General features: G+C 45.8%; 1 protein-coding gene across 2 annotated transcripts in view; it reads left to right on the plus strand.

Moving 5' to 3' along the window:
• The window catches only part of PLD2 (phospholipase D2), a 205,023-nt gene that overhangs the window by 80,233 nt on the left and 97,976 nt on the right, over window positions 1-26,814 (plus strand). The window contains exons 3-7 of one of the 2 annotated variants that reach the window (XM_069215728.1): window positions 2,324-2,478; window positions 9,601-9,758; window positions 12,113-12,243; window positions 20,275-20,426; window positions 22,389-22,488. In XM_069215728.1, the coding sequence (XP_069071829.1) occupies window positions 9,644-9,758; window positions 12,113-12,243; window positions 20,275-20,426; window positions 22,389-22,488 (498 nt within the window). In that variant the 5' untranslated portion in view covers window positions 2,324-2,478; window positions 9,601-9,643. The remainder of the gene's footprint in view (window positions 1-2,323; window positions 2,479-9,600; window positions 9,759-12,112; window positions 12,244-20,274; window positions 20,427-22,388; window positions 22,489-26,814) is intronic. The other variant, XM_069215730.1, reaches the window with a different exon arrangement.

A 26,814-nucleotide genomic window follows, 5' to 3' on the forward strand; every position in this document is an offset into this window, starting at 1 on the left:
GGCCGATGAATCTTTTGACTAAGTGGGACTCTCTGTACTCTATATCGATCAACTTCCTTAAGTTAATAATTAATAACGAACATAAGCAATACCTTGATCAACATAACACTTGACAATTAATCCAGAATACATTTCGGCGAACCCTGACCTTTCAGTCAGGAATAACCACACCAGTTTATTCAAAGTTAGTGAATTTTATTTCCCTATATTAACAAAGCTAGCACAATATAGATGTGTCTCAACACCAAATGATAAACATATATGGACATTAATAGCTGTCCATAACGGCGAAACAGGTGCAATCTATGTAGCATTTGAATCACAAGGCATTCGATAATAGCAATGCAAATCACTAATACGATAATCTGTAACGAACTAATTGCATACATTTAGCCAGCATAACAAGGTCTCAAATTGCATCGTGCAACAAAAGGGATCCTCATCTAACCTCAAATTAGCATCGGCATGTGGGACTTCATGCAAAAACAATTTAGCAACATTAATTTAGAAAAACTCCTAGCTAGGGCTCTTATCAAAATCAGCAGTTGGTTACCTAAAGGAAACGCAATGCAATTTTAAAATTTCCTTTCATATTTACCAATTACGATCAGCATTCAAGGAAGTCTTCGTCTCACAGGTACCGTTTCTCGATCAGCGTGGGTACCGTTTTGATCAGCATGGGACGGGGCAAAGGGGCAGGGGTGGACGGGGCAATTGCCTCACGGCGGCAAAAATAAAACTACTACTTCATGTAAAGGGATCAAAGTTAAAGTCTCTAGGGCAAGAATCATTTAAAGTCTCTTTCTCTCGATTACAGAAAGCATCAGAGTATCTTTCAAAATGGCGTCGCAGCAAAGTGGGCCATAATAGCTACGGAATGACGCGATGTCGGGCAATAGCTGGTAATGGCTGATAATAGCTACTTTCCTCTCGTGCACCTGGGTTTTATAGACAACAGTTGAAATCCAGTAGGGTCTTCCATTGGAGGGTTCATAGGTTAGCTTCAAATTGTCCAATCAAAAACGACAGTTCTCAAGCTTTTACTTAAGCATACATTATCCTTGGAGATGGGTACGCAAGTTGCAACATTTTATACCAATTAACTCACTTTCAGAGCTTCCATTGTCCGCACCTGCAGATCGACCTTGGAGTAAAGAGAAAATATGCCAGGCTGGCACGAAACCTTAAGATAAGCATGTGAACGGTCTCAGTGGAAAAATACAGCTTCAAGCAAAAGTACACGTTTAATAGCACATTGGAAAAATACGAGCATCTAAACCGTGAGACCAGGCCACTAGGCCGAAGCCTGCACTAAAGTAATGCTAAGCTAAAACATTTCAAACAAGCAAATCATAGCACACGTTTATGATTATGTCGGATTAGTGCAATTCTAATACACCACGTTATATAAAGCACGCTTATAAATGTTGGCAAACTACTCTGAGGGCACATTTTGTCCCCGTACAATCTTTATTAGTTCGGTTAAAGTCACACATGATTATTTCACACTACGTTTACGTGTTAATAAATGTAAAACCTTCATTTTCTGCTTCATCAGTACCTTCAACCACACCGGCATTATAAGGGCGGTGTGACCGTGCCCCAGCTCTGCCATCCTTTCAGGGGCACCGGTCCGACCTGTGACTGACTTCCCCAATCCTACCGGTGTTTCAACAGCTAGTCTGACAAATTAACCCTGGCAGGACATCATGCACCTGACTGCCAGATCCAGGAAGTATTCCCTAGTCAGCATAGTCTCTGCTACCCGCCTCTCTGGGCATAGCCGGGGCGGTGGGGGCACAGAGGGGACACATGAGTGATGCTCAGGGCATCCCTGCTAGGCTATATTCTCTGAGTACCGCCCTCTCCCCACACCGGAAGTGCGGCCTGGACTGGCCTGGGAGACCAGTTGGGGGTGGGGCTTGACGCTGACGTGAAAGAGATGGGGGTGAAGGAGGCGGGAGTTATCATCTGAAGGGGTGCAGCAGAAGTGGGGGAGGGCAGAGGCGTTGCTGACGTTATTATTATTATTTTTTGCACAGGGGAGCTTGCATTTGGACCCATTCACTCCTGCCACACCCTCTTCCTTCTTCACCCACCCCATGGTATAAAATACATTATTTTAGAAATGCCTTTCTGGGGCACTTTAAACTGCTGCAAATGTACTCGCTCTCAATGTGTACACAACATTGCTGCAAATGTATTCAGTCTCGAAATGTACTTAACATTCTTACAAATGTACTTCCTCTCAACATGTACTTAACAACAGGAATGACTTTTACAATGATGTTTTTGATTTTTATGTTGCGAATTTTGTGTGTAGCTTTCTCTCGGGGGCCTCGTTTTCCAGGATACATTGGAACGTTTTCCGGAGTTGCAGATTCTCTCTTGGGTTTTCAAGAGGTGGCAGCTGGGATTGATCATCGCCCTCAGTAGAAGCTCCTGGTTGGTTGATGTGACTTCAGAAAGCCCACTAAGGTGAGAGGTCGCCATCACTCGCTTTATATAGTTTTGCACTTGAGCACAGGTACTCCAAGAGATGCATTTTTTTGCATTAATTAGGCGACTTTTTGCATAATTTTGGTCGCATAGGATGATGAAATTGTGGGCCGCACCTGGCCTTTCATCATCTCGGTGGAATCCTGCACATCCCCAAGACGGAAAGAAACCAAGTGGATTCGTAAATTCAAAGCTGCTGTCATCTTGGTTGATTCCTTCCAATATTCTATACTGGAAAGAGAATTTAAAGGCATTATAAATAGAGATTTTTCCAGATTCTCGCCTGTTTCTTGATTTGGGGATTGGGGGGGGTCACATCCCTGCTCTGGTAGACAAACCAAGAAGCAACCACTTGGGTCCACGCCCCTTGTGAAGGATTCGGTTCCAGTGGCTTGTAAATTTATTTTGTCCTTTACGGGACTAGCGTAAGTTTAGTTAATATATTGTACTTCACAAGAGTCTAGAAAGTATTGCAAGACTTGTAACCTGGGGTTCACTCCGTGTCCCGTTGACATCTCGCCATGGTGCACCCGGTTTCAGCAGGGCCCTCGGCGGGGGGGGCACTGCCCTCTCTGCCAGGGGATATTTAGGAGGACGAAGCAGGGCACTATGCAATGATGCCACGGGCACGCGCCTTCCCTGACCCCGCCAAGGGCAGTTATGAGTACCAGAGAGGGATGGATGTGTGCAGAGCGCCATCTCCAATAAAGAACGAGCCGCTCTCGCGACCCTGGGAGCAGCTAAGAAATTGCCCTTTGTCAGAAGCATTTGTTGACGCAGACTAGGCCTGGGCAAAATTCTAAATGCGCCGCAGAACTTGACAACATTTTGTTATGTTGAGTAACAAAATCTGCACGAATTTGCAGAGATTACATCATTAATCCTCATCACATAATTTCAGGAAGAAATTTTAACGAGAGATGTACAGCTTGGGTAATATTTGAATGTGAGCAGCATTTCATGTAGATTTTTTACCTGAGCGAACTATTTGAGTAATTTTTTTAGCATGAAACTATACATTTGAATGCAAATGTCTGTATCTAAATGCAAGTGTATTTGCCTTAATGTGGGTGTTCGACAAACACTTCAGGTAGATTTTTTACTCAAGGGGACTTTTTGGGTAATTTCCAAGCACAAAACTGCAAATCTGATCTCAAGCAACTGTATTTTGAAGAAGAGCAACTGGAAATCAACTCAAAATTACATTCTCGAGTTGAAGTTTTACTATAACGGACTGTTTGGGTAATTTTTTCAATTTGAGATACATTTTGCGTAATTATGGCTTATTCTTTGCAACTACGCAAATTCCAAACACTCCAAATGCAGACACCAGCTGACAGACCTAAGTGAGCGACCGCAGCAGGAGTGTATAGGGGTGCCCAAAGGTCTGGGGGCAGGCGGCCAGCAGTAACTGGTGGTGTCTGTGTGACGCAGTAAGGATGCTGAGGCGTTCGTCGGGACATGGGGGCGACGAGGCTGTGGGACAGGTTGTGGGGAAGCGCGAATGGAGAGAGGCACGTTATAGCGTCGGAAGAAGAGAAAGACAAGGGGTCTTCAGAAAGCAGTCAGATGGGAACATGGAGTGAAGGACAGATCACATCAGCCTCAGAAAGAGGGACCGAAGAGGCGAGGATGGGTGACCGAGAGACGGGAGAGGAGAAAGTGAGAAGGGACAAGCAAAGGACAAGGCAATTGGGGGTGGTCCATGGGCCGAAGACAAGACGATAGCAACACAAAAAGATGATGGACAGAATGCTGAACATTGTTAAACATTCACCCCAGTCACATACCTGGGTTTAATCCATCAGTGTTTTTGCTCGCCACGTCTCCCCAGTTTGGACCCAGCTGAATGCAAATCAGTCTTGACCCTTCTCCCCATAGGAACAGTCCAGCCCAAACTGCCAGGACAGGTCCTCCCTGGACCAGAAACGGGCATCATGGGACCACTTTCGGGATATTAGGCCTCATTAGCCAGGTTAGCTTCAATCCAGTGGCACGGAGAGCCCGGGACTAGAAAAGACCACCACAGAGATGAGACACCAGTTGCCTAGAGCCGGAGTAGAGGAATGGCAGAGAAGCTGTGAAAAGAGGGTCCATAAGCGGTTCTGGGGCGAGGAGTAGCAGACTGGCCCAACAGTGAGTGTGTGAATGAATGGAGGCAATGGACCTTGGAGGGGGCAGTGTGGGGGAAAATGGCAGGTGGGAGTGAAAAAGGGGCAGCAGAAAAAAAGGGTGTGGTCGGGATTTCCGCCGGCATTGTTTGAGTCTTGTGTGAATGATCAGACAGAGAAAAGGGACAGGCAAGAAGGCGTTCTGGGCAAGGACGGACGGGATAATCGAGAGGAAGGACAGTTGACCACAGTAGGGGAAACGGGAGGACAAGGGGGGGTAAGGCATTGGTGATCAAGTGGCAGAGGATAAAACAGTCAGAAGTATGGAGACTGGTGGAGGACAGGACACAGCAAAAGAAGATACAGGAAAGGTGGGCGATGAAAACGAGGAGCGGAAGCTATAGTAGACGGGAGTAAAGATCTGGTGCAATTAATATGTAGTCACCTTTAAGCTTTTGCACGGGGAGACGAGGTGCAAGGAGGTGTCAAAAGCGAAGAACGTGAATTGGCAAAAACACCATGAGTTCCCACGAACATAGAAACATTTGCTGTCTACCCCAGAGGCCAGTGTCGGACTATGGGAATACCTGGATGTGGTCAGATCGCACAGTATCTGCCTTGGGGTGGTTGGCCTGGTTGAGGTTGGATGAGGAAGTTTTGGTCTTGCAGGAGCTTGAACCTGGCTAATGCGTGGTGAGAATTAGACAACGGGTTGTGGTTGCCGCAAATGACTCCGACCAAATCATTGACAGCTCATGGTGAGGGGGTTTTGGAACCCCATACCCCATATTCCAGGGTGTCCCACCTTAGGAGGGGCGGTAGATGGGGCAGAGAGAGAGGGAGAGTCATTGGCTCCTGCTGGACCTATAACAAAGGGCCCGTTATCCGTACTGGTGCAAGTTCTGAATATCAATGATGCAGTAGAAGGCACCCATTCATGCACTGAAGCAGGCGTAATGGGGACAAAACGGGAAGAGGTATGGGAAGGCAGAGGGTGCCTGGAAAAGGCAATTATGCCACTTAAAGAGACGTTTGGGTCTCTATCTCAAGTTGTAGCTAGGACGGGCAGCTGCAGAACATCTGGTGAGGGTTCAGGAGGGTTGTAGGATCCCATGCATGGATAGATGGAATGCTAGGTGGGCGGATAACTCGAGAAACGTCCGGAAACAGGGAAGATTATACAGCACATGTTTATTAAAAAAAACATATTGGGGCAGATGGAGGTGCTGATTGCAGCCCCCAATGGCTAAACTTACTTCACCAACCGTCTTGGAAAAAAACTCATGAGGGGATTATGGGATGATACACCACCTGTCGTGGCCAGAAGGGTGTTTGACAACGATGGTAGTAAGTGTTCAGTGGTGTACACAGGCGTAGGCGAGGCAGTCAAGATGGTGCACAGTTGCTGTGTCGGAGCAGAGATGGCTACAATGGATATCAAATCTACCTTCAGATTACTCTCGGTCCATCCTCCGGAGATGCATTTCTATGTGTATGATTGAAGGACTTGATTTATGTTCCCTTGTGTATGAGACATACCCATGGGCTGCGCAGAAGCTTGTGCAGACTTTGAGAAACTTAGCAGATTTGCGGAATGGGCAATGAAAGAGGTGGTGATATGAGATTATGTGCCGCAATATCTTGACTATTTCTTCATGGTGGAATCAAAGGCTGAGAGGGGAAGATGAGGCTGAGAGCGTTAGCAATACTGTGGGTCAACTCGCGAGCCAATTTTTGGTGGGTCACACAAGTCCAAGCAGTAAACAAAGTTGCCCTTTAATTCCGTTTAAATTTTGGCACATTTGCTGCACTTCAAAGACAGGGATCATATGTCGGGGTGTGTCTTCTGATAAATTGCAGTTTGTTTTCTAACATGAGGATTGGTGTTTACAAACTCCTCACACTTTGCAGTCCAAGAAGCTAAAGTAGTTTTGTAATTCTGAAGTGTGATGGAAACAAAATTTTTTATAGATCAAAACAAATCAATTCACTGTACTTGGTGAGGCACAGAGGGGAAAAAAAATACTGAAACCCGATTTCCTCACATTATAATTTCTGTGCAATTTGTTTTTCACAGTAAAAGTGTACGTCTGTGGAAAGTTAGCGACTATTTCAAAGGAAAATGTGCCGTCTACCACATGATGCATTACTTAGATTCAAAAGTCGCCTCCCTTGTATCCATTAAAGCTACGTGGGTTGCGAAAGTTTGTCGTTCTTAACATTGGGCTGTGGTTCTAAAGAATTTGGGAACAACTGGGCCAGACTAATATTGATTTTCAAAGAATTGACAAAACGTGTTGGTATCTTTCTGGCAGAAGAAAAAACAAAAGGACTTGCCACATACTGGCACTTGTGGGCATAGAACTCAGCTTTGTGGCCATGATGTTGCGTCTACACCCAGAGAAATTAAGACATTACGTAATTGCTAGAACAGCCCTTGTAAACAGGGAAGGACAAGAAGGGCTTTATCCAACAAATTCAGTGCTGCGTAAATCTTGCTTATAGGGTGGTGCCTTGAAAAGCTAGCTAGTATATAAAGTGAAGGTTTGAAAAGTTTTAGCAGTCCGTCCATCCTCTTTTTTTTTTTTTTTTTTTTTTTTTTTTTTTTTTTTTTCCATGTTCTCCCTAAGCGGCCAGGTTATGCCTAGATTTGGTCCCTTGCTCACTGTGTCACTAGATTCAAGCTAGCGTGGGTGGTGAAGGGTGATACCCTGAAACCTATCCCAGGATGCTTGTTTCCAGTCCAGTGAGTACCTGGCTTGGCAGTTTGGGTTGGACTTTTCCCTTGAGGACAGGGTCAAGACTGATTTTCATATGGTTTGGTCCAAACTGGGGTGGCATGGTGACCAAAAGAACGATGGATTCAACCCAGATCTGTGACTGGAGGTGAGTGTTTGAAAAGTCTCAGCACCGTCCATCATCTTGTTGTGTTACAGTGAAGGGGACCTCACCACACGATATGGATGACAAACTGCTTGAGGAAAGATTTATAGATGTGCCGGACCGTACTCTAGAACACACAAAGGAGGGATGGTGCAGCAGGATGGCCATCGTATCCCTTGGGAGCTCTGGATATTCTCAGATGTTTCAGGAGGTTTGGTTTACACTGGAAAGAGAGCTGGTATGTAGAAACATGGCCAGTGGGTAGAGGAGGAAACTGAACAGCAACATCTTCCTCGAATATTTTCAGGTGATAGTGGCAGTAGGGCTGCTGGAAGGAGAACTGTGACACCAAAAGTTGACATTCAGAATCCCTGAACATCTTCGCTAACCCTTGCTGGATGTTTCTTTACCCTCTATTGGGTTTATCGCAGGTGAGTGCCAACGTTTATAATGCCGTGGGTTTGATTCCTTCTTATGGTGACTCGTTAGACACATGCCAGTCTTCCAGTAAGAGTGGTCCTGTTTGTGTTTGCTAGGGTTGGGGATTGTGTATGCTCACTGGATGGTGGCGGCGTGGGGATGAGTGGTCCTGTGATATTCGGTGAGAAGTTTGAGGGGGGGGGGGGGGAGTGTCCTTGTTGTGTAGGATGAGTGTTATTGTGATGTGGGATGAGTTGTCTCGGTCTTGTATGGGATGATTGATGATTGGTCTTGTGTTGTGGGGAAGCATGGTCATGTGTGGGATGAGTGGGCTGTGGTGTAGGGCGAGTGAGCTTGTCTGAGATGCGTGGTTTTCTCTTGTGGAATGTGTGGTTTTCGATGTGGGATGAGGGGTTTTGTTGTGTGGGATGAGTTCTCGTGGTGTGGGATGAGTGGTCTCATGGTGTGGGATTAGTGGTCTCGTGGTATGGGGTGAGTGATCACTTAGTAGTAGCTTATCCCCATTCTTCTGGTGTGCCTTTAGTTGGATGTGGTTGGTTTGCTTTTAATCTCTAGCTTTCTGGTTTCAGTGTTTATGCCCGGTTACTACTGTTGACCAGTGACTCCTTCGGAGTTAGTTGTACAGATTGTGATTGGAGTATGCCTTGGGAACCAGGTTCAGGGTATACTTGAGTACCTGACTGGTGCTGCTGTTTTCACTCTTGAGTCTCCGTAGTGTGGGTTGTTTCAGGGTGGTGGACACCTCTTCGACCGTCTCTAAACCTAGGCAGGTGCCTAACAATGATCCCAAAGGTGTTGACGGTGAAGTCCCTCATCGGCGTCATGACATTACCACGAGTGTGGATGTTTGTTGGACGCGAGTTGTATGTTTCTTTCTCACTAGGTCAGCTGGCTCGATCACCTTCGCTAGAAGGTTCCCACAGCTACTGAAGCAGGTAGTACCGACTGCTCCAAGTCCATCACAGTTCAAACAAAGACGCCTGGGGTAACATATGTCCTTTGTTAAGCCGTAGCAGAAATCAAGGGATTTTAGTTCTCTAACATGTTGGAAAAGAGGGACAACAAAGGCTTAATTTCCTTCTCAGAGACACGAAGCGATGCTGCCTCTGATTAAAGTTCTTAGAACAGTCAAAGATGCTAACAGCATTGACAGTGGGTGGTAAAAACACAACACCTGCAGTTATGGGTCGAACCTGTAACTACATTTATAGATGTGAAATACGTGGTGGGAGCCTGCAATCCCTCTATAAACCCGACCTCTAACCTTCTGGTTATTATACTATGATGTAAAAAATATTTGTTTTACCATACTTGTAAATGTCGGAATAAACAACCTTTGACATTTAAGGGGTGCAGAATTTGGACTCGGCCCTTGCCAGTTTTTACTGCGGAATGTTTGTACAAAACCTTAATGTGATTCATTTTTCTAACTTCAGGAAGAAATATTTATGGACCATTAGTAAGATATTCCTGATGTTAATTGGCAACGTTTAAAATGTTACATGTCAATGTTTAAAAATATTTTTAGGAACTAAAGTCGTTTTTGATGGTGGATCATTCAGGGCTGTTGAGACATCCTTAGCTGGTGTTCTCCAGGTGTTGAACCTGTACCTTCCCGCCACAGGCATGGATTTCTCTGACCTCTCTGAATCCCTTCTGTCCACAGGCCAGGTGTATGGGTGAGGCCCAGTCCCAGGTAACCTCCCAGGATGATGACTGCAGATGGCACAGACAGCAATCTGCTGCCCAGCCGGCTGGACCACTCCGTCCTGGACTTTGGAGATGACTTGGACGGCTTCTCGAAGGATGAAGACGATGGACTGGGTAAGGAGACCAGGTTGTTCTATCACTCTGTCCTTCTTTTGTCTGGGGTGTCCCTTTGCCTCATCACCAACCAACATGACGTGCACTCCCATCAGGAGACACCGGTCCTGCACTCTGCCAAGGTTTGCCCCCTGGGATTACGATTTGCCCTCCAGCATTGCACCAGGAGAACTAGGTCCATGCCATATTTTTAGGACAACCAGCCTCAGTAAATTATTCCAGCTTACATGAAAAGTATCCAGGATGGGGATGGTGAAAATCCAGCATGTATCAACCCTTCTGAACCAACATTAGACACTCCTAGATTACTGCAACAGTTCTCCAGTCTGATGCTCCTTGGTTTCAAGGGCGCATAATCAAGCTGTCTGCCTTCTGGACCAGTTTCCAGGCACTTCTCCTGAATCTTAGCTTTAATGTGCATTGTGAGGTGCAGGTAAAAGTTGTGTTTCTACTTCAGCTTAAAATGGTACTAGAAAATGTGACAATGCATCTGTGCAATATTTGATTGTTGATCACACAGACATAAAAGTGTCCAGCTGCCACAAGTTTGTGATGACAGTCATCACCAGTTGCTCGTTTGCACTACAAAACACATTTCTGCACTAAAGTCTAAGCCAGGGTGGGGACATGCTGCTCTCCCTCCAACAGACGCACTGGACAGCTGCAGTCTCTGCAGGACAACTCTTTCCTGATTTGTATGCTGAGAGAATTGAAGTCCTGGTGAAAAAAATAAACAAATGTTGCTAAAACATCGTACTCTACTTAAAAAGAAGGAAGAGCAAGTTATATTAAACTAAAATAAAACAAATGTAAAATAAATTAAACTAAATAATTTAACCAAATAATTTAACTGTTGGTAACTTTAATAAACTGAGATAAAATAATGGAATAAATATAAAAATAAATTTGCAGTAGTCTTTCTTCTGTTTCCGTTACTGCGCCTAGAGCAGCGCTAAGGAAGAAGCTTGAGCGGACCAGGAAACGAGGGAGTGGAGTTAGGATGTTTAGAGTAAAGGTGGTGACTGGGAGCAGATATTTGTTAGGCTATACACAGGTAATGAGCCCATAACTAGGATGATACCGGTCCCAGGATGCTTGTTTCCGGTCCAGGGAGGACCTGGCCTGGCGGTTCAGGCTGGACTGTTCTCATGAGGAACGGGGTCAAGGCTGATTTTCATATGGCTGGGTCCAAACGGAGGGGACGTGGTGTGCAGTGTAAAAATGGATTGGGATGCCGCTGAGTAATTACCAGTGGCTGAGATTAATTCAAGCATTCCACCCATCACTTTTTGTGTAGTGCCTGGATACCCTGACGGGTAACAAGTAGCGCTCAACAAATCTATTGATTGAGTGAACTCTACTGAATGATTGTTAAGGTAAGGGGACTGTATAATTTGGGACCGCAGAGAGAGTGATAGTGGCGGAGGTGAGGTGGGGACACCGAGACGCAGCATGAAGGGCAGATGAGGTGCGGTGGTTTAGCGAGCAGGAGTTGGTAGGAGCTACTGGGGCCTCCCTGCAGACGTAGGGCTTAAGAGTAGGAAACCTAAGAGAAGCAGCAGAATGGGATGTCTGAGAGTGATGCAGAGGGAAACATAAAGGGCCAGATGTAGCAAGCAGTTTTGCCCATTCTGTGTCTATGGGAAAATGTGTTCGTACATATGTCCCTAAATCCAGTAGGATGGAGAAGGGAAGAAATGAACATTCATCAAGTGAATTTCATCAACCTGGTGAATGTTGTGTTAAATGGAAATTGTGCCGCCATGGATTTGTTATTACAAGTTAGAAATTTGGGAAATTAGAGCCTCTCTTGAAGAGCAGAAGTTTTTTTCGTGATCAGGATAGTGGAAACAGTGCTGATCACACTTTGCTCTTTTGTTCGGGTATTAAAGATTTAGAGTTCTACCACATCTTTCCCCGTTCCACAGGCAGGAGGAGTGTGTGTTTCAAAGCAGGATAATAGTGTATCCTGCACCCTTGCTGAAGTACATACTTTTGGACTGACTAACGGCCTGATTTAGATCTTGCGGACGAGTTACTTCGTCACACTGTTGATCGATACCCAGTCCACCAAAAAATAAATCCTATTATATCCTATGGAATTTAGATTTCGGTGGTCGGGATATCCATCACCATTGTGACGGAGTAACTCCTCCGCCGAGTTCTAATAAAGGACCTAAATATCAAATCTTAATTTTAAGTTCAGAATCCAGGTTAGTCCCTGCCCTGCGCTGATTAATACCCCTTACTTCCTCAGGCTCTTATTTGTGCCAACAAAGAATTCTGCACTTTCATTGTGATTTCTGCAATGCTCGCCATCTCCACTTCAACCATGTCTTGTGTTTAATTTGCAGACAACCTTTCCAGCCCCTTCATGGTGATGTACAACTTGAAGCCCGTCAAACACCAGGGGCAGGTCTTCATGAAGGGCGTGCCCATCACCGCACGGATGGAAGGCACCGAGCGGTACACCAGCGGTTCCAAGGTGAGGAATCATGGGTGGCGGTCCGGGGTAGAGGACTTCACAGGAAGTGGGTGAGGTGTCCCCTCAGGACCAACATGGCCTTGTAACAGGATGCTCCATCTGGCAGCTTGATGTTGAGCACAGAGACATATTTAAAGCATTAGCCACTGGAGGACGAACCTTAAGAACCCACAAACATCTGCACTTGGCTGCCTGTCAAGGCGAGAGTTGAAATAGTCCCACTAAACTTAGTCCAGAAAACAGCTGGCTCATATTCTGAAGGGCCATGGGCTTCTCTTCTAAAACTTAACACGATGAGCAGGCTGCAAAACTGATCAGTGAGGGCTCTATATCATCATACCATCTTGAGGTTCTGTGCACAACACGTTTTTTGTCACTGGCTGGAAGTGCATCTTATAGGTATAAGCATGTGATACTAACTTTTTTCAGTGTTCATTTGAAAATGTAGTTATACAGAAAAATATTTTACCATTCAGTTATACAAATACAGGTAAACCAAGCTGGGGGCAGCCGGCACATGCTTTGTCCCTGCCACGGGGACTTTATCAAGGCTGAAACAAACATGATCACTAAGGGTTTAGAGGGGACTGGTGCAGTGCTTAATTTGTAAATAAAAACGTGCAGGTGCCCAAAGCTCTCCTTTGAAACACACAGCTGCTGCAAATAAATGTGTAAGCATAGAATACTGAGGCAGCAAAATCCTGAATATATCTTGGGTCTCTTTAATCAAGTTACAGCCACTCCCTGCCCCTTCTGCTCACTCTTGCAGCTTTCTGCTTTCTCCCTTTGTGACGCTTTTCCGTTTTTTCTATTCCTCCTTCTTTCCCATATGTGTCTTTTGCTCGCAGTAAATGCTTGAGGCAGAAAAAGTGCTGGCCCCCGAAAATGAGTGCCGGTGCCCGCACCAGAAACCACCGGCTCTAATTAAGCACTGGACTGGTGCAGACAGCACAGTGAAGAAGACTCGTTAGGCCAGAAGTCAGAGCCCAAGAATGCATCCAATTTAGACTCAGAACTCACTAAAGCCAAACCTGATTCTCATCTCACCTCCGCAATAAGGAGACTTTTTTGGTCTTTCATGTGTGGGTGCCCCTTCCATGACAAGCACCTCAGATTTACAAGTGTGCATCACCGGCTGCATGCTGAAGCAAAAGATGGTAACGTTTGGCTAAAGTCTGAAAGACATCGCCGAATGGATGAGGAACAGCTGCCGGAAACTGAATTCTGACAAGACTGAGGTCCTCATCTTCGGCTCCACCCCCTCCACATGGGATAACTCCTGGTGGCCCGCCACTCCGGAGCCTCTCCGACTCCCACCGACCACGCACGCAACCTAGGATTCATCTTTGATTCCTCATTATCCATGACCCAGCAAGTCAACACCATCTCCTCCTCCTGCTTTAATACCCTCTGCATGCTCCGTAAGATCTACAAATGGATCCCCACCGAAACCAGAAGATCAGTCACCCAAGCCCTTGTAAGCAGCAAACTGGACTATGGCATCCCCTGCCACTGCCACGCCACAGGCCATCTGAGGGACCTCCACTGGCTCCCAGTCAACAAGAGAATCACCTTCAAACTCCTCACCCACGCTCACAAAACACTGCACAACACCGGACCAGATTACCTCAACAGACGGCTCTCCTTCTACACCCTGACCCGGAATCTCTGCTCTGCCGACCTCGCCCTCACATCCGTCCTACATGTCTACAGAACTACAACCGGCGGCAGATCATTCCCGCACCTTGCCGCCAAGATGTTGAAGACTCTTCCCACCCACTTGTGTCATACCAAAGACCTCCTTACCTTCGGGAAACATCTCAAGACCTGGCTGTTTGAGCAGTAGCAGCGCCTTTCTTCCCCCCCCCCCCCCCCAACTTCAGCGCCTTGATACCCTCACAGGTGAGTAGTTCGCTTTACAAATTCCTGATTGATTGATCTCCCTCCAATGGCAGTGGGTGCAGGGTTTTTGAACAACCAAAAGAAAGGCTCCACTTCACCAGCTCACTCTTGCCAACCTACCATGTATAGGATCACAGGTCTTAATTAAATATGACAAACCATTGTATGCTGTGTGTACTCAAAGAAACTTAAACTAATTCTCACAATTCATGTATACGTATTCTATATTTCATCCTAAAATAATACATTCACAAATTAAAAGTCTCTGATATTTTTGTTAAAAGTTAGTTTTCAACTATAATACAATTTTGTGGTAAAATATATGAAAACATATTTTTACATACAAATATTTTTTGAGAACTCACACTGACAAACACAACAAACTCACAAATACTGCCTTGATTGAGCACCTGTTGTGTTATGTCAATGCACAGCGTGTCGTCTCCGCCTCATCACTGGGATATGCGCAGTATGCTCGGTGGTCTTCTATTAAAAATTGGGCGCAGTGTTTCGGTGCCACTAAATTGTGTCTCCACCATTCTCATTTCTAACACACATAGACTGAGCTTTACAGCAATGATACTATGAGCATTTCACAGAGGAGTCATTCTCACCAATGCCCCTCAGTCACCAAACGATAAGAAGTATTAACAGACAACAGCTCAATCAAAGCACATGCGGGTGGTGTACACCCAGTGCCAAGACCTGGAACTCCCTCCCCACCAGCCTCAGGACCACCCAGGACCACTCCGCTTTCCGGAGACTCCTAAAGACTTGGCTGTTCGAGCAGCGATAACCCCCCCCTTTCCCCCCTAGCGCCTTGAGACCCGCACGGGTGAGTAGCGCGCTTTATAAATGTTAATGATTTGATTTGATTTGATACTAGCGTAGAATAGGAATTTGCTTTAGTTTATGAGAAAACTAAAAGTTTCTATTCCTTTTCTTTTATACAATTCACAAAATGTACTGGATTACTTGATCTCCAGTATTCTCTGCTGCCTTGTTCTTCTCTTATACGGAGTTCTACAGGTCATGTTTGTGTTGCTTTGGTGGCTCAGAGATTCATAAACTCATGGTTTGGCCCTCTCCAGAATGCTAAAAACAGCAGCACGCGCGTTGCTCCATATATTAAAAATCTGCTCTCCATGTGGCAGGCCCATGATGTGAATCCATCTACATTACAAGTTGAGGTTGTTGAACTTTCAGAGAGTCTCCCAGATCGTTTGGTGTGTTTCTTTTGTAGGTTAATCAATACGTCCCATGCACCCATCCGATTCCCTAATGCAGCCCATTACGTTTTAAAAACTGAAGGATTGACCTTCTTGGAGCCTCTGCGATGAACAATACACAATGCCGCTTAAGCACATGTCGTCTTTATTAAGTTGATTTTCTGGCATAGTCAGGACTCAGTGTTACAAACTCTCCTGCGTTCTTATAGCAATGTACTTGGCCTAAGATCCATAATAGTAAGATACAATGAAAGAGTAAACTTCAGCTAAAAATTGTGGAAGACAGATCATTATTCACAGGAAAACTGATCCAACAGTTGTATTCTGTTGTTGTTTACCTAGTCATTGTCTTTCTGTTATACATCTTCTCTTCAAAACCACAAGGGGCCTGATTTAGAACATGGTGGATGGGTTTGTCCGTCACAACGGTGTCGGATATCCCATCCTCCGAAACCTAAATCCAATAGGATGAAATAGGATTGTAATACGGTAGACGGATATCCTTCGCCGTTGTGACCCGGAGTAACCGTCGGCCAAGTTTTAAATCAGGCCCGATGTATTTACATTTTTAAGCCAGACATACCTTGCTTTTCAGTCTCTTAAGACCCACCAGTATTACCTCACTTTTGGGCTTCATCCCAGAAGTGCCCATTCCTCTGAGCTCCAACTAAATCAGTTGATAAAACAATGTTTTGACCACCCCATGTTTCTCATTCCTCAAGATGACGAAGCCTTGTTTATCTTTGGAGACTGACTACTTAAAAATAACTATATAAACCTCAAAAAAGGAAAGTTAAAACTCCCTCTCAGTTAACCAGCTCCCTTCCCAATCATCGGTATTTCCCAATTACGTTTCGCTGGTGTGGCGGCCCCTGTTTCTGCCTTTTATTCACCCTTCTGTACTGCCTGCCTCATCAAACTGACCTGTGACCCTCGTCCTGTAGAAAGTGGTTGCCCAAAACAAATAGATGCATGCCCCAGTGTGGAGAAGGGACATACTCGCCTTGAACCAGCCACGCCAACTGTACGTCGTCTTGTGGTGCCCAAATCCCTCCTGGTGCGTAGGAGAACTACAGAAGATGTAATTTACAACTACCTTGGGCCTGAGAAAGTATCATTTTAATAATTTTCTGCCTTGAGTAAATTCATGAGCTTAAGTTTACACAAACTGTTAATAGCAAATTATGGAGGGATATTTATTTCTTCAAGTTGGTGCTTAGTTAAATGGTGTCCTGGGCATGGATGCCCTCTAACACATTCCTCTGCCGGTACAGCTAGATCGAGTGAGATTCCGCTACGCTACTCCAGCATCTTCTTATTTCTTCCTTAACCAGTCCTGTAGGTTTTGATGTACTGAAGTCTTTCTAGAGGTGAGGAATCTGCAGTAAGAAGTAACCATGTGGAGAATAGCTAATCTTGATTAAGTTTCTTCCTTGGGAGACTTCTCTTCCCCCAGCTAACTCAATGCACCTGCTTTCTGTGGTCTCTTGGATGGTTTTCATTTGTCTTGGTGTTGCAGTTTGTCGCATGGTCTCTCCCTCACCTCACAGGCACAGTGAGTCTTTTCAGCAAAGAAGTTTCACCGGTCTGATGTCCTCTTTGATGAACTGACCGAGGGAGGATTCCCTGAGTAAAGAACCCACCAGACCTTGCAGGCGTCTTTGATTCTGTTCCTCCCTCTTTATATTTTTTTCTTTGCTCCTGTTTCATTTCCGCTTCGTTTCCGTTCATTCTACTTGTCTTCTTTCCTGTGGTCCGCGGTGTCTCTCCGGTCTTCTTCGTCTGGCCTAGCCTGCAGTCCAGTCCCTGGAGATTGTATACCTCAAGGGTTGAGTCTCTTGTTCAGCCTCTTCTCTGCCCTTAATCTCAGCCCTCTGCTGGTCCTTGTATTTCCCCTGAATACCTGCAACTCTTCTCCATAACTACTTGTACTCACTTTTCGATTGCTTGACCTGATGGAGTTAAGAAGAGTCACCATCGCTTCCCTGGCGGCCACTCGTGGCTTTATCTCAAGGTCACAAATAACAAAGCTCAAGAAGCAATAAAGAATTTGACAATTGCGGAGAATTATTTTTTGGCTAGTAAATATTTCCCTCCAGTCTGAGGACTTGTGAGATTTCTGACAGGCTCATGAGACAACAAGCTGTCTACCGGACAAGCCCTGCCTCACCCCAGCATACGAAGCCCGTTATTGTGATGTGTGCGAGGAGAGCTGACAGCTCATACAAAGGGTCACCATCAGCAACTCTGCTGGGCGTGCAAGTGTTGGCACCTTTGTCATCAGTGGTTTGGTGGCCTTACTGGCTACCAAGGACCTCATTTGAGATGTTATGAACAGGTACAGTGTCCCCATGAAAGATTTATAATTATGTGTCAGTCACAAGCCCCCCCACACAGGTTTCTGTGCAGGGTCTGGGATGGTTACCACAAAGTGAAGAAGTGGCATATGGACCATGCTTATTCTTTTAACGTAAAAATGCAACCCCAGGCAGCAGTATTAGAGACTGTTGCGACAAGATCTGCCTCGTAACAGGACTTACTGAAATATGGGGGCTCAGTGTATCATTTTTGCTTGGGGTTGGAGTCAGACAGCTGAGGATTGTACTGAGAATGGTGGCTCCCCTGATTTCAGAGAAGGGGCCGGGGTCGTACACTGCCTGTAACAGCCTTGCCTTCTGTGGTTTCAGCAAGATCGGTGTTGAATCAATTATTAGCTGCTTTCTCCACCTTTTTCACCAGTGGATGGATTCCCAGCTTATTCGTAGGGTGGATATTGACGAGAGGCCAAATACCTTATGGTTTAAGGATGCTCTGCTGTTGCAGTTAACAGGATTAATTTCAGTGCTTTGAAGCTTAACTGAGACAAGTCCAGAAACTTGGCTTTTGCCCACAGTAAGGCTACCTGGTCAGAGTATTGGTGGCCCAGGTATGTCGGAGCCGCTCCCACACTTTAATCAGTGGTAAAGAACATCAGGTCTATTTATAAGAAGGTAACTTTTGATTATCAAGTGAACATAATTATGTGTACAAGTGTCTTCCATTTTAAGGTGTTAAGCATTTTTCCATTCTCGACACCGCAGAGTCACAAGTAAGCTGCACAAGCATTAATTCTTATTAATTCCATGAAGAATGGATTTTTGCAATTGCCTCTATCTTGGTATTTCAGAAGCTGGGTTGTCCAAACTGCAGGTAATAAAGAGTTCAGCTCTCTGGTTGATGTTTGCATTTGGCTTTGCTTTCAGACGTAGATTACTCTGGCCGCATATCGACAGCGTGATCTTATTTACGTCTCTGTGCCTGGATCATCGGACAGTCCATTTTTTGGAAGGCTTCTGTCTCTACCCACTAAGTCCTTTGGTTGGCCAGTGCTCAGACTCTTGCGCTTTTGAAGATTAAGAAATGTAAAATGAGCGGTCGAGCCTTCAGCTACGTAGCAGCCACAAGATGGAAATATTCACCCAGGAGTAAAGGAGAACTGTCTCCACCCTCCCTCCAGAAAGGCTCTAAAAATGTCCTCTGCGATGAATCTGGAGATGTCGTGAGTGCAATATTGCCTCTTAGCCAGTGCCAGGATGCTCATTTCTGAGTAATAGTTTGCACTTAATAGGAATCATTGATATAATTTTAGTAACCCTCATTGGGTAACTACGTAAACTGTGGCCATCACTCATCATATGGAGTCCATGTTTGGGCTCTTACATGGCCTCAGTTAAGCCATAGATTTACTCGTGAATCGCGGGGAGGGGATATTGCGTTTCTCACAGAGCTTCCCACTTTGGAACTGGGGACCCAGATTCAAATCTCTGTGTCGGCTCATTATCCTGTGATTTTCGGCAAATAATTTAATCTCCCCGTGCCTAAAAAAAAAAAAAAAGTGACCTTGTGTGATGTTACTGGTGCTCATGTAAAGCACTCTACTACCTTCAGGTTGAGTTTGCACTGTATACAACAGCAAAAACAAGAAACTCTGCACACATCTGCATCCTTGAGAGAAGTTGTAAACCTTCCTAGAAGCAGTTGCACAGTCCTGTGTTACTGGTGACGTAGGACCTTAAAAAGGACTGTGGAATGATGTGCTATACCATTGCAGCGAGTGTAGAGGCCGGTCAGTGCAAAGTGGTTGTACATTATAGCGCCTGGTTATGCTACTGTCACACCACGCTTGCAGTGGGCCACTCTCCCCTTAAGAAACCATTGTAAACTGGTAGTTCAGGGAGTGGGCTTGTCACCCAGACCCTCAATGTCCCTTCCTTAGCCAGGAGGGCTGCTGCAGCCATTGACACAAGTAGCAGTTGTCACTTCGTCCACAGTCGGCGGGTGGGCTACAGAGCGAATTATCCCATGTTCTTCTTGTGACCAGATTGATTTTACCCACCTGAGGCATCACCTCTGCTGTCTCAGGTTCCCGAAGACACCACTGCTCACTGAGCTGTTCAGTATGTTAGTCATAAAAAGGGTGAGAAGTGGGGACAGATTTTTCAAGGACATGAAAGGGCAAGGGTTGAGGGGGAAGATGGCCCACCCCCTCTCAGCCTCTGCCCTAAGCTAAGCCTGTCTGCTCTGTGCCACTAGGATTTTGTTTTGAGTAGTACAGTTTTAGTTTGCAAGAAAGTGGCCAGCTGGTGTTCAGCAGTGAAGGTCTCACTAGTCAATGATGGCTGATGCGTGCCATCCATCGCTCTGTATGACACTCTTCAGTAAATGCGGTGTGCTGAGAGCAGCTTGGAAAGGGGCTATCACAGGTCTAACTTTGGTAGGAAACAAGCTCATCATCCTTGGTTTCTTGGTGGCTGTGTTGGTCAGAAGGTCTGGTGACCTTGTAGCAAGCTACCAATATTATTTAGTGGATAAATTGAGGAAATGTTTTGAACTTAAGTTGCCTTTTGTTTCTGCCTTGCAGGTGAAGACGAGCACACTGTATTCCGTGCGGCTAACTCATGGCGAGTTTACGTGGACCATAAAGAAGAAATTCAAGCACTTCCAAGAACTCCACCGAGATCTTCTGCGCCATAAAATTTTTATGAGCTTCCTTCCCTTCAACCCACTCTCCAGGTAACCACGCCTACCATAGAGTTCCTTAAAGGATACCACCTATCAGCAATGAAAGCAAACATATTGCTGGCCACACATAGAAAATGTACTAAGGGTAGCTGTGCATGTTTAAGTCATTCCCATCAGTTGTCCCCATTGATTATAAGCATCGTGCCAAGCGACTGCAAAGTTGCTGTTGCACCATTCCAATGTGGCCTCCACTGTTAACAGTCATGCGGCTGGTAAAGGAAGGGCATGTCCTCTCAGCGGCCATGTCTTGGTCAGTCATTGCTGGGCCTACTTGCTCTCTGGAACAAGAGATGGCTTGGTTGGAGCAAGTGGGTATATTTTTTTCCCTAAGTGAGTATACATTTTTTCCTAATGTGACTCGGAAAAAGGTGACTACATTTTTGGGTTAAAATGTAGCCATTTATTATCATTAGCAGTTGCCTATACACTCATGAAGTGGTTTGTTGGATGAGTTTGGTGCTAGGGTTTATCAAGAAAAACCTGCTTTTGACTCCGTTACACACCCCTAATTCTGTTCAGGCAGTGCCTCACTGAAAGAGTGAATCACCAGATTGTCCTGTATCACCCTGGGGGCAAGTGCTCGATAAATGATGAGACAGCTCTTGCTTGTGGGGGTGCTGTCACATCTTTCAGCAATCAGTGTTTGATTACACTCATTGGTTTCTCCATCCAGTTGGTGCAACACTCCGTTGGTGCGAAGCCCCGTGAACATGGCGAGGTTTTAGTGCAGCATCCACGATGCGCTTTCATCAAACACCTTTACTCATGCCATGGTGTTTTGCTGTTACTTGTGAGATGATGATAGGTCGCTTTTGCCAGTCTCGCACTGTAACTGTCTTCACCGTGAGTTGATGTTGGCTGTCTCACTGCGGTGGACTGCGCCCACTTCTGCTTCAGTTTCTCAAACGTGGGCACATCAACACCTGCACATCTGGGTTTGACCTCCATTTACAGAGACTTCAGGGGCCATTTCTCTCCCTCCTTGTGACAGGCTGGATTGGCCATTCATCCCATGGGCATTTCCCAGGGACTGCAGCCATTTGAAACCGGTTTTCAAACCCAGGGGTCCTCCCGGTGCTGCTTTCACCTTCTTTAGCTCCCCAAATTAATTGTACCATGCACAGCAGAGCTTTGGGAGAAGGAAGATTAGAGGGCGAGGGGGGAGGAGAAATCAGTAGAGGAAGAGAAAAAGCAACAGGAAAAAATGGAATGAAAAGGTTCTAGTTTGGACATTTTTGCCAGGGCTGATATTGATTCCCAGCCTGGCTCTGCCCCTTGGGCAAGTAACCCATCTCTTCAACAACCAGCCATGTGGCTTCTCCCAATACACTACTTACCAACTCATACCAGGGCTACCTCTGTAAGCTCTGTGAAGAAAGTCAGGCTGTGGTGGAGTCCCACTCCTAGGTGGCCTCAGCCACAGGCCATTCATGCAGTGCCCTCTTTTACAGGCCATATTATACCCCACTTCCTGTTCTCCTATTTGGTAGTGGTCCACTGCTGGTCTTCCAGGTCCCAAGGGGATTGTTTCTGTGCTGGTGGCCATATTGCTGCTGCTCGCTCCAGGCGACTCCTGCCTGTATAGGTGGTGTTTTATCCTCAAAGCATTTTTGCCACAATGCACTTCATTTTTGGATACTTTACAAGTGTCAGGGAATCAGCCTGCCCTTATACCTCTGGCCTTGCTACCTAGTTTATTTCTGGTTTTCAATCCTTAGGACAAAGGGTTCATTGTGGTCTGTATACTGTGGAATGTGGGCAACCCTTCTCCTAGGGCAACAGATGCCCTTGTATGTGTGTTATAGCGATCTTCCGGTATGTATAATAATTACTTTAGGGAATGTAAAGGTGCCTTGAGCTCCACAGGAAGCACGTCCTCTCCTCTTGCATGGTTCTTTCTACTCCATTCTCTGCCTTGTTTTGTTGATCGCATTGTTCACTTTCATTCTACAGGTTTGTCATTCAGCGTACGCGTGTGGAGCCCACGTCTGCAGAGATGCCTTCCCTCCCGCGTGGTAGCGATGACTCCTCCAGGCGGACCGCCAGCAAACAGGTGGGTGGGTGGAATGCCTCAAACCTGGCCTTGGGGTATGTGCAGGTGTGGCTGTGTAGAAACAAAAGATACCATATACAGAGTGGACTTGGAATGCCAGCACAGTGATGTTGAGTGTTGTGTAGAGGTCATGTGGGTAATTTAAGGATCTTCATACTTGATCTACTGTCCAATCAGAACCATGTGAAACATTTAATGTGAAGCGGGGTGTCTGTGAGAACAGCAGGGAGCCAGCCTCATCTCCCCAGTGTGCTTACTTCCTATACTCCGATCATTTCCATTCTGTGAATGGCCCCTCTGTACCATGTCTGTATCCGTTTTCACACCACAATGCCCTTTCTTTGAGTTTTTGCTTCAGCTCATTATTCCTTACTTGCCCTCCTTGTCGCCTCTAAAGACCGACCTCCTGATAAGTCACCCTTCACATTTCCAGAGGTTGACACAAGTTGTACCCAGTCCCATTTTGAGCTTTTCCCAACTCATTAGGCTATTGAAAAGCATACATCTTTGGCAGCCCAAGCTCTGGAGTTACACGGAGTTGTTTCCCCAGAAGCAGAAGATACACAAAGTGAGTGGCTTTACACTTGCTTTCACTGGTCCTCCCGTCACGTGATTTGTTGTTCCCAAGCAGATAATCCGGACTTGAATAAATAGACTCTGAGTTACTGGTTATTTGGTATAGGATCCACCTTGTTGTACTAGAGATAACTAATGGAATGTCAAGATTTAAATCTGCTTTACGATGCTACAAGTTTACCGTTTGTCTTAGTGTTGTATATCAAAATTGGACACCTTTGCCACATGGTCCCCCTGATGGCTCTGGAGGTCTTGGAAGTCCACAAATATTCTCAGCCAGATTTTACATAGTGTCTAAGCAGCTCCTCTGGGTCACTTTAAAAGTGGCCAGGATCTTATGGACAGCACCTAGTGGCCAGGACTCTCTCCAGCCTTCAACACGGTCCAGGCCTAATTGGTCCGGGTCAACTGGTTACTTCAGGAAAAAGGCTTCTTGCAGCTTGTTGAGTCCCTGTAAACACACCGAAGGCCAGCCAACTGACTCTTGGATTCCAGTTCTTTGTCCTGGGTACAAGAGGGAGCAAGTCCAGTCTTTCAGAGCTCCTCTCAGGTAACAGACAGTGGGTTCCGTCCTCTTCGGAACTTTTGCAGGGCCATAAAGTGTTTTGAAGAGGGTACTGTGGGGGCCACATTTATGGTTGGCACTGGGTAATAGGGAGGGTTTCCTAACTGATGGGGCGAAACTGCATTTTCTGTTTGCTGTACTGCAAACAATCCCACAGTACCTCTAACTCCTAAAATTCAAGATGGAGAAACAATTCCTCTTTTGTGCAGGGCATGTGTGCCCACTCGGGTGTGTGGCGAGAGAAAAGAGCAGCCTAATCAAAACCAGGTCTATGGGTTGGTGCCAGCCTGGCTGAGGGACAAAGGGTTGTGTTCTCCAGATCTCACCGTACATTTACCTACGAAAGGGCAGTCCCCTTTACAGGTTAATAAAGTTCCTGGGTTCATCCTTGCTGATCTTCCTTCAAGGGGCAGAAATACAACTACCCACACCAAGGGCATTGTTCGACTCTTGCAGCAGTTTTCATACCTCATTAAGGTCGAGCACTTGCATACCAGTTGTCAGGAGGCTAATTCTATTTAGCCAACTAGAGGTTCAGGAAGATAAACAGTACCATTCTAAATGTTATTTTTCCTAAATGTTTATTAAAAATGCAACTTTACCATTAAATTGAATCTTTACTAAATGTTAAAAATAGTCTTTGAAACATGTTTGTAGACGTTTTCTGTCAAAGTTCAATATTGCAGACGTTTAAATATCAGTCACCTTACCTTGCGAGTGACAAGGTGTACATAGGGGTGACTTTTTCATATTTAAAAGCAGGGTTCCCACCTGTCAGGAGGGGTTATTTTGACAGGTTTAACATAAGGTTTTTAGGCTGTAACAGTCAGGCTACACCAGTAGATCTAAGCTGTGTTTTACATGCCACCTCTGTGGATGGCACCACAGGTGCTGCAGTCTACAAGTGTTATTTAACTTCCAGACCCTGGGGGTATTTTCTACACTATATACTAGGGACGTATAGGCAAGATAAATGTCAATTAGGGTTAAGCTAAGTAAACCGTGTTTAAAGGGGGAGCCACAGGTATTTAACTACTATTGGCCTACGTGTGGTGCACAGAGTGCTAAAGCAGCAAACAAAGGGTCCACGATAAGGCAAAACATATGTGGTAACATTGCTATACCAACCATGTCCAGAAATGGCCACAAATTTGTCAGATCGTGAACCTCCTGACACCAGCCCTGCCTGAGACCACATACACATGACACACTGGTGATGCTTGGCTGTTTCGGCTCCAATTCGCATGAGACTCCACTCCCGATCGCACACCAGCACTTCATATCTCCAGTACCCTGTGCCTCGTGCTCTTCTGTGTCAAGGTTCTACCTCTCTGATGCAACCACAATGGCCAGTTGTCCAACTGTCCTATCATTATTGGTGTTCAGACCCTCAAAGTGCTGCTGATGGGTCACTACATCTCCTCAAAGATGTTCCGCTTTGCTCTCTGTTGTCTAACCTCTTGGGCTACTCTCCTCACCTCCGGTCTAGGGTTAATGAAGATCCCTTACCCTTCAGACTGCCAGAGAGGGACTCAGGAGTCCTTGAGAGTAGATAAATGACCTTTCCAGATCGCCACAAAAACCTCTTGCTGGTATGAACAATTTTGCTGTTCCTGAACGTTTTCTCAGCATTGCTCGAGGAGAGAGTTTTGCTCGCCACTGGGTCTTTTGCTGTGTTCGACGTGATACAACAGACGTCACATGCTCAGATCAGCTGCGCTTTGTTTCTCTAGGGAGGTGGAGGTCAGCTCTGGGACAGAAGATGCATTCTTCTTACTCATCTAACTTCTTTCATCTTTCAACTCCTGAGACTTTTCAACCAGTGGTCGCCATTCCCATGACCCTGGTGACCTGGAAGAAGTTTCTTGTTACAGTCACCTTTCCTCCCACTTTACATGAATTTCAGGCTTTCTTCCCTAGTACTTAAAGGTTTTTTTCTTAAAGTTAGGATCTTTCTCAAAATCCTCCCCCCACCCCGAGTAGTCTATCTAGATTTGAGGTAATGTCTTTTCGTAGTTTTTCTCCCGAATTCCTCTTCAGCAACACAGCGGACGTGAGTCAATCTGGTTTTGTGAATGAGGACATCATCTCGATTGCACAAAGGACTTCCCAGGCTTTGGTAGAGTCATGGGGCGGGGTGTGAGGGAAGCACACTGCCTCTCATTCCAGCACAGTTCACCCCATTGCATCCTGATCAATGCAGTAGGCGTACTTCAAATTGCTGCAGTTTTATGGTAGAGTCATTGTAAAAGAGGCACAAACTCTGGTAATCGACCTTTGAACCCCTTCCCCCCTTTGCTTGCTGAGAAGCCTTCTCATCACTTCCTTGATTGGGTGGGTCACTGACCGTATGATGCACGTGCAGCCATGAGAAAACCGGCTTCACCCTTCTGCTCCCACCGATCCAGGGGGTACAGTGTAGGTACAGATATGCCAGGAGGGGTCCTCCTATCCAGATAACTGTGGGATGTGTGAATGAGCTCCACTGATAGTCACTCTTTGTAATTGTATCTTAAAGGGATATTTTGTCTGTGAGCTGCAGATAGGGGAACGCCTGCACGGAGTTCACTACCTCCCACCCATCCACCAGGTGCCTCATGTGGAGAACCCCCTCCCGCCTGCGTATGCACTTCTTAGATATTCAAGGCGCTCCAGTATTGGCGCTATGCCGCACACCAGGGTGTGCAGTTGAATCCATACTTTTACTCCCTAATGGCCCCTTGCCTCCCAGCAGAGCACGTGATGAAATTTTTACATATTGATGACTTTCTGTTGTGTGTCTTTGAAGCACATCGACGTGCACCGAAGAGTGTGCCAGGCTGTCTCACGAGGTCTCATGCTCTAAAATCTACCTAGAAAAGAATGTGGACCTGTTGCATTACACAAACCATGAGATCCTCAAGCACCTGGATACCATCTCTGGTGAAGCGTGCGCTATAAAAATCAACATAACACAACTTAACACTACTGTAGATGTTATTTACAGGCATTAGAGCATTTTTTAAACTGGGTGTCCGGGGAGCTGTAATCCCTGCTAGATTGGCAGGATGTCCACATAAACTAAAATTACATCCTAACAACTGGGCCTTCACACGGCCCTCTAGATCAGCGCTGGGCACCCCAGGTTTAAAAATCCTCTTCCAAATTTCATGGGAGCCTTTTCAGTGACAGTGTCTCAGCCACAC

The sequence above is a fragment of the Pleurodeles waltl genome, chromosome 12, assembly GCF_031143425.1.
Source record: "Pleurodeles waltl isolate 20211129_DDA chromosome 12, aPleWal1.hap1.20221129, whole genome shotgun sequence".
Taxonomy (NCBI): Eukaryota; Metazoa; Chordata; class Amphibia; order Caudata; family Salamandridae; genus Pleurodeles; species Pleurodeles waltl.